This window comes from Zophobas morio, unplaced genomic scaffold, assembly GCF_036711695.1.
Source record: "Zophobas morio isolate AGI-343-1 ecotype UQ-CSIRO unplaced genomic scaffold, CSIRO_AGI_Zmor_V1 ptg000008l, whole genome shotgun sequence".
NCBI lineage: Eukaryota > Metazoa > Arthropoda > Insecta > Coleoptera > Tenebrionidae > Zophobas > Zophobas morio.
In genome coordinates this window covers 7,380,036-7,388,897 of record NW_026972113.1, presented here as the reverse complement: position 1 = coordinate 7,388,897, position 8,862 = coordinate 7,380,036, and the positions used below count along the sequence as shown (strand labels likewise).

The 8,862-nt window shown below is 29.0% G+C and overlaps 1 protein-coding gene across 1 annotated transcript in view; it reads left to right on the top strand.

The window, feature by feature from the left end:
- Positions 1–2,665: 2,665 nt before the first annotated feature.
- The window catches only part of LOC135124812 (uncharacterized), a 177,505-nt gene continuing 171,308 nt past the window's right edge, over positions 2,666–8,862 (top strand). Inside the window, exon 1 of the mRNA XM_064050034.1 lies at positions 2,666–2,771. Coding sequence (XP_063906104.1) covers positions 2,666–2,771 — 106 coding nt within the window. The remainder of the gene's footprint in view (positions 2,772–8,862) is intronic.

The following is an 8,862-nucleotide window of genomic DNA, read 5'->3' as shown; positions in this document are numbered from 1 at the left end:
TGAAGAAATCAAAAAACCAAAAAATGAAAATTCGATGAACCAAGCATTCGAAAAATTGAAAATTGAAAAGTTCTTCCTGTAACCCTAAAGCGTTCACGATTTCAGAGCACTGGTGAAAAAAATTGGAAAATCAAAAATCTGAAGAATGTAAAAAATTGAAAAATTAAAAATCGAAAAATCGAAAAGTAGACTGTTTGAAAATTTGAGTATCCAAAATCGAAAATTGAAATAAAAAAAATCGAAAAGCAAAAAAATTGAAAAATTAAAAAACTGAATGGAACAAATAAAAAACGAAAGTAAAAAATTAAAAATTCGAATATCCAAAAATCGAAACAAAAAAAAATTAAAAATGTGAAAACTGAAAAATGGATAGAAAATTGAAAAATAATGAAATCGAATAGGAAGCAAAACTCGAAAATTCTATGAGTCAAAACTTCGATAAAACGAAAATCCAAAATTGGGAAAATCGAAAAATTTAAATGTTGAAAGACTGAAAATGCGAATATCGAAAATCGAAAATTCGAGAAATCAAAAAATCGAAAAGTAAAAATTTGAAAATTCGAATATCCGAAAACCGGAAAGTAAAAAATTAAAAAGTCTAAAAATTCAAGAATAAAAAAATTGAAAAATCGGAAATTTAAAAATTCGAAAATTTGGAAAAATTAATGAATCAAATATTCGAATAAACAAAAATCCAAAAATCAGAAAACTGAAAATTCGAAAATCTAGTAATCGAAAATTCAGAAACCGAAAAATTAAAGAATTGAAAATCGAGATTTCAAAAAATCCAAAAACTGAAAAGTAGAAAGTCTGAAAATTCGAGTATCGGAAATCGAAAATTTGTGAACGCAAAAGATTAGAAAGTAATAAATTTTAAAAATTGATGAATTGAAAAACTAATGAGTGATGAATCGAATAAATGAAAAAAAAATCTTCCTATAACCTTAAAGCATTCATGATTTAGCACTAGGTTTTGCAATTTCAAAGTTAAATTGAAAAATATTATACAATTTTGATTTTCACCAAAAATCTCGACTCTAGGGTAAAACTTAACACGATAAGAATTTAACGAACATTTATTCAGCAAAATTTTAAAATGACGTAAACATTTACTAAGGTAAATTCTTCTTCATAAGATCGCAAATCGCCCGACGGACTCGATTACAATACTTCCTTCGTTTACATTCGGGAACTAAAAATACACTAATGTACATTAAATGGAAATACAAATTTAACTCTGGTTTTCATTTAAATAAATATGATATTCATATCTCACTGTAAGCAAATTTGTGAGTTGTTCCATTACAGTGTACTTCCAACACTAAATAAAAAAATAACTTGTTTAAAATTCAGAAAACAAATTTGTGAGTTGTTGTTTAAGAAATAAGCTTATGTAAAAACCTGTAATTTGGCAACACTAAATAAAAAAAAAATATGTTCCAGAAAAAGTTGGCAGGCAGCTTTGTTTTTAAAAATATAAAGCTAGGGGCGGCAATTGGGGGCGGTTAAAATGCTAAAACGTTAAAACACTGTACAATCTATACACATTTAACCGAATTCGAATTTTTTATTATTATTACCGTCTGGATTTATTCACAACGTATCGAAGTCACAAAAATATATTTATGCTGATTCAGAAGCAAGCAAACTGGGCTAATTGGGTCACATTTAATGAAAACATGTAAATTATTCGTGTGATTTCTGTTGCTAGAGTTCCATCGATCATCCTGTCGTTGACCCATGCACTCCTAGAAATCTAGGCTACGCATTACTACATGACACATTTTCCACCACACAAACAAGTATGATTTTTCCTTTTCGATAAATCTTAAAACGCAGATGGAGGTTTCCCAAAGAAGAAGTTTCAAGTGTTCGCTGGCTGACGGCAGACACTAAACAATCCAACTTAATTAAACGATTCTACGTTTGCGACTCAGTAGAACGTTAATCTAATCGACACTTGACACAGCGGGATTGATTGTTGCAGTACATGAAAGCTCTTCGCTTCGATCTTTTGAATAATGTATTCAGAGGGAAACACACCACAAAGCCTTCACTCGATACCTATTCCATGTCACATGGCACTTGCACGTCCCATCTACAACACCCGCAACAATACCGCACTGTCTCACTTAGGGATACGCGTGCATCTTAACGAGATTTATCCGTAGCGAGACGCATTCCCACTGACTGCGCCAATTTCGCTACAACCATCAATTTTTAATTGAAGCTGCTGAGTCGGCGACATTTGGGTGCGCTAACCTTGCGTAGTTTGACCCAACTGAGTCGGCTAAGCGCGTTTAAAGCGCCTATAAGGAATCAATGAAGTTCGAGACTAGAGTCTCGGCGAGGCATTCCGCTCATAATTAAATCAGCTCTAACGACGTGAAAGAAATTGGAGTGGGACTAATTTTCTGTACGGTCGATATCTCTAATAGATTAAATAAACCTTAATCGATTTAGTGGCACGTGTAAGGGAGTTAATAGGGTGGCGAGAAATGTGTTTCCGTGGAGGGAAGTTGGAAGAACGGCTGCCTACTTCACCATTCTGATAAAGTTCAAGAGTCATTGTTAGTTCGCTGTTCTAAGACGGAACGCTCGCATTTATGTATCATATCCGTAAGTTGAAATCTTTTAATGCACTTGATCGAGAGCAGTGCAGCTCATGCTCCCAACTTGCACGGCTTGGATTACTGAAAACTGCTTTATAACGATATTTGTCTTCGGGATTAAAGTTAGCTCAGAACTGTTTAGTGCTTTGAGTGGCAACAGTGAGTTGTTTGGAAATGTAAGGTGCATTTTAGACCGGTAACAACATGAAAAGTAAACGACGAACCACTTTGTATTGTAAATCAAAGTAGCGAGGAGAAAATCCCGCTCTTGATATTCATTCTAAATTTTTCCGAGTTGAATTATTAATTAACAGAGCTCACTCTAGTTACTCATGATGATTTCGTCAGTTTTTATTTCGGCTCTTACTAGAATCAGCTTTTCGAACCGACGTTCGCAACCACATCAACAATACGAGCGGCCATAAATGATTCACGAAGTAATTTCGCACAAACGGCATATAATAAATTTACATATTAGTCTTGGGATTCGAGGACTCTATTAAATAAAGTTAACGTACATTTACTTTCCATGTTTCTATGAATTTGTTTTTACTGCAAACATTTTTAGTCAAAAGAGGCGGAATTTCCCTCGAGGCATTAATAAATTCATGGTTTTGCAGTGAAGTGCCGTCTTATGTACGTGGGCGGGTAATTATTTTGCAGCTTAAATTAGCTTATAATTTTAAAGCGAGCTAATCGGTTGAAATTTTTATGAACTGCAACGTGGTACGGTTGATGTATGATGATGTATTGCGACTGGGGTGTTTTTGTCAGTCGGGAGTTTGGAGTTGTATTCATCACTACCTCGATTACGATATTAATATAATTTGGGCTATTATTCCGGAAAGTTGGAGGTGTTCAATTCCTCCAGGAAACACCTACGCCAACTACAAGAAAAAACCTGTGTTATAATTATTTGTTTCAATTTTCTTGTACACTGTTCGTAGACTCTAATAGTGTTTCATTATCTAAATACGCATCTCCTCTAACTCCAATCACGTACATTCTCACTAACTTCTGGAATCGATACAGCGATAAAACATTAACAACTGATTTATCACGAGATTTCTCTCATTATTTCACATTATATTTATGTCTTCTGGTTACAGCTTTTACTCATTTTCTTTTCGCTTTTTCTGCTGTTTCTTTTCCGGGTTGGTGCCCTAATTTCGAATCTGTTTTGGACGACTGCAGCAACCAATCTTCGAAAAATTCCTCCAAATCTATGACAAGAATATTTCTTAATTGCTTCTGTAATCGATGTATTAATTAATATTTTCATTGTTATTTATTTTATTATTTATATGCTCTATAACTACTCTGACCTAACTGCTTTGGAGCTATTAATAATAATAATGTCTGCATTTTTTTTTCTATGTAAATAAAGATTAAAGGGATACTTTTATGCTTTCTGGACGTCTCATCACTCCTATACTAAGAAAAAATAGGTTTCTGTTTTATTATGTCTATCGTTTGTCTATTTTTAACCTTATATAAAATTTTACAATTTTTCACTTCTGGGACATTTATGAAATTAGGATCATTAAGGTGGATTGAGCACAACCTGAACACGCTCGCTGCGCTCGCATTTTAAGTGGTTGCTTTTTATTTCGCGAGCAATAATAATCGATTCCTTTATGAACAATTTTTTCAACTACTCCATTTTTCAAGTCTTTGATTTTTCAGTTTTTCAATTTTTTAAATGTTATATTTTTGGATTTTTCAATTTTGATGTTTCGGTTTCTAGATTTTTGGGTTTTTGGATTCTCCGATTTTTCGATATTTAAATTTTTCGATTTCTCGATCTTTTTATTTTTCAGTTTTTTAAAATTTTCCATTTTCCAATCTTAATTTTTGCGATTTATTCAATTTTTAGGTTTATAGGTTTTGGAATTTTTGGTTTTTAGATTTTTCAATTTTTCGATTTCTCGACTTATCGAAATTTCAACGTTTCGATTACTCGATTGTTCATTTTTCCAGTTTTATTAAATTTAAAATTTTTTAGTTTTTGAATTTTGAGTTTTTCGACAATTTTGATTTCTTCTATTTTTCGAATTCAGGACTTTTCAATTTCTACTGCAAGATTTATCAACTTTCAGGTCTTTGATTTTCAAGTCTTCGGTTTTTTAGGTTGCTTTTCAAATTTTCGATTATTTAAATTTTCGATGTTGCAATTTTGGGATTTTTAAATTTTTTCGAAATTTCAATTTTTCGTCCTCGTAAAATTTCTCAATTTTTCCAGTTCTCAGTTTTAGATTTTCCAATTTTCCGATTTTATTACATTTAAAATTTTTCAGTTTTTCACTTTTGCATTTTGCGAAGTTGGGTAATTTCGATTTCTCTATTTTTTTAATTTCACGACTTTTCAATTTCGATTTCACAATTTCTGAAGTTTTCAAGTTTTCCATTTTTCAGGTCGTTTTTTTCAATTTTTCGATTTTTGCAATTTTTGACCGTTCAATTTTCGGATTTTTAAATTTGCAGAGATTTCGACGTTATTCGGTTGCTCAATTTGCCAATTTTTTGAATTTTTGGATTTCTGAATTTCTCAATTTTTCGACTTCTCGATTTTCAATTTCTAGACTTTCGATTTCTGAGTTTTTACATTATTTATTTTTTCGATTTTTCAATTTTTTAATTTCCAGATTTATCGATATTTCGACGTTTCGATTATTCGGTTGTCCAGTTTTCCAACATTTGAATTTTTCGATTTTTTTCAATTTCAAAGTTTTCAGTTTTTAATTTTTCTATTTTGGACAATTTCGATTTCTCGAGTTTTCAACTTATCAATTTTTCATTTTCTACTTCTCTATGTCTCAAATCTTTGATTTTTTAATTTTTCGTTTTTTTTTTAAATGTTAGATTTTTCGATTTTAAATTTTTCAATTTTGGAATTTTTTGATGCTTCGATTTCTAGATTTCTCAGTTTTGCATTCTTCGAATTTTCAATATATTTTAATTTTTTCATTTCTGGATTTTTTTATTTTTCAGATCTTCAAATTTTCCATTTTTTAATTTTCCAAATTTTTACATTTTAAATTTTTCAATTTTTTGATGTATAGCTTTAGGTTTTAGCTTTTTTGATTTTTCAATTTTTCGGAGTTCAAAATATTTGATTTTTTGATTTTTCAATTGTTCGGTTTGTAGATTTGTGTTTCGATTATTCAATTTTCTGATTTTATTTAATTTAAAATTTTTCAGTTTTATTTCAATTTTGAATTTTTCGATTTTGGGCAATTTTGGTTTCTTCACGACTTCATTTTCTGCTTCATGATTTTTCGACTTTTAGGTCTTTGATTTTCAAGTCTTCGGTTTTTTAGGCTGTTTTTCAAATTTTTCAATTTCAAAGTTTTCAGTTTTTAATTTTTCTATTTCAGGCAATTTCGATTTTTCGATTTTTCGACTTTTTCATTTTCTACTTCTCTTTGATTTTAAAAGTTTTCGATTTTTCGGTATTTCGATATTCCGATTTTTCAATTTTCTATTTTTTTTTCAATGTTAGACTTTTCTCGATTTTAAATTTTCCAATTTTGGAATTTTTTGATGTTTCGATTTCTAAATTTTTCGGTTTTTGCATACTTAGAATTTTCAATTTCTTAATTTTTTGATTTCTGGATTTTTTTATTTTTCAGGTCTTCTAATTTTCCATTTTTTAATTTTCCGATTTTTTTTTTATGTGTCGCTTTCTCGATCTTTCGATTTCCTCATCTCGGTTTTAGGTTTTTCGATTTTTCAATTTTTCGGTTTGTGGATTTGTGTTTCGATTATTCAATTGTTGAATTTTCCGAATTTATTTAATTTTAAATTTTTCCGTTTTTCAATTTTGATTTTTGGGCAATTTTGGTTTCTTCACGATTTTTCAATTTCTGCTTCATGATTTTTCGACTTTTAGGTCTTTGGTTTTCATGTTTTCGACTTTTTAGGATACTTTTTCAATTTTTCAAATTCTTAAATTTTTGATGTTTCAATTTACGGATATTTTAATTTTTTCATTTTTCGATTTCCTAATTTTTCATTTTTTGGATTTTTCAATTTTCGAAATTTTAATTTTTTATGTTTAGAATTTTTGATTTTTCATTTCTTGGATTTTTTTGTTTTTCATTTTTCTGAATTTTTAAATTTTATATTTTTCAATTTTTGATGTTTCTATTCTTCAATTTTTCGAGTTTTCGACTTTTCGCTCTTAGATTTTTTTGGTTTTCCGAATTTTTAAATTTCAAAATATATGATTTTTCGATTTATTCAATTTTTCAGTTTTTAAGTTTGAGCTTTAAATTTTTCAAATTTTCGTGTTCTCGATTTATCGATATTTGGACATTTCGATTATTCGATATGAAGTTTTCGATTTAATTAGAATTTAAATTTTTCAATTTTTCAATTTTGAATGTTTCGATTTCGGACAATTTTTCTATTTTTCGACTTCACGATTTCTCGACTTTCAGGTTATTGATTTTTAAGTTTTCGATTTTTCAAGTTGTTTTTTTAATTTTTCCATTTTTAAAATTTGTGATATTTCAATTTTGGGATTTTTTCATTTTTTTTGATTCTTCAATTTTTCTCGATTTTAATTTTTCAATTTTTCGATTTTTTGATTTTTCGATTTCCAGAATTTTGCTTTTTTTTTGGATTCTCAATTTTAAATATGTTTTCGATTTCTAGATTTTTTGATTTTTCAGTTCTACTATTATTCACTATTTTTCAATTTTCCGAATATTTAAATTTTATGTTTTTCAATTTTTGATGTCTCTATTTCTTAATCTTTCGATTTTTCGATTTTTCATTTTCAACTTTTCGTTTTCTAAATTGATCGAGATTTCGACGTTATTCGATTGCTGCATTTGCCAATTTTTCAATTTTTAGATTTTTCAATTCTTCAATTTCCTGACTTTCGAATTGTGAGTTTTATAATTAATAAGTTTTTTGATTTTTCCATTTTTTAAATTCCAAATTTATCGAAATTTCGACGTTTCAATTATTCGATTGTCCAGTTTTCCGGTTTTTGAATTTTTTATTTTTCTTTTTTTTTTTAATTTAAAATTTTTCAGTTTTTAATTTTTATATTTTGGGCAATTCGATTTTTCGATTTTTCGACTTATCAATTTTTCATTTTCTACTTCTCTATTTTTCAAGTCTTTGATTTTTCAAGTTTTCGATTTTTCGGTATTTCGATTTCCCGATTTTTCGATTTTTCGTTTTTTTTAAATGTTAGATTTAAAATTTTTCAGTTTTGCAATTTTTTGATGCTTCGATTTCTAGATTTTTCGGTTTTTGCATTCTTAGGGGCCAATTCCAAGTTGGTGGCGCAAGTCACTGGTGCAGCGCAACTTTATAATGCTAATTTGGGTATCAAATGCTGGTTGCTAGGGGTGACGGAATAAACAAGCGCAATTTTTCGAGATAAATTGCGCCAACTTGCACTGCCTACTAGAGGTGCCGCAACTCCATGGTGCAAATTTCAATGGAAAATTCGAAAAATTGCGCTTGTTTATTCCGTCACCCCTAGCAACCAGCATTTGATACCCAAATTAGCATTATAAAGTTGCGCTGCACCAGTGACTTGCGCCACCAACTTGGAATTGGCCCCCTTAGAACATTCAATATCTTAATTTTTTGATTTGTGGATTTTTTTATTTTTCAGGTCTTCGAATCTTCCATTTTTTAGTTTTCCGAATTTTTAAATTTAAAATTTTTCAATTTTTTGATGTGTCGCTTTCTCGATCTTTCGATTTTTCCTCTCCTCGATTTTAGGTTTTTCGATTTTTTAATTTTTCGGTTTGTGGATTTGTGTTTCGATTATTCAATTGTTGAATTTTCCGATTTTATTTAATTTTAAATTTTTCAGTTTTTCAATTTTGAATTTTTCGATTTTGGGCAGTTTTGGTTTCTTCATGACTTTCCAATTTCTGCTTAATGATGTTTCGACTTTTAGGTCTTTAATTTTCATGTTTCCGACTTTTCAAGTTAATTTTTCAATTTTTCAAATTTTTAAATTTTTGATGTTTCAATTTTGGGATATTTTAATTTTTTAGATTGTTTCATTTTTCGATTTCCTAATTTTTAATTTTTTGGATTTTTGAATTTTCGAAATGTTAATTTTTTATTTTTAGAATTTTTGATTTATCATTTCTTGAATTTTTTGTTATTTTTCAATTTTCTGAATTTTTCAATTTTATCTTTTTCAATTTTTGATGTTTCTAGCTGTCCATTTTTCGATTTTTCGACTTTTAGTTCTTGGATTTTTTTGGTTTTT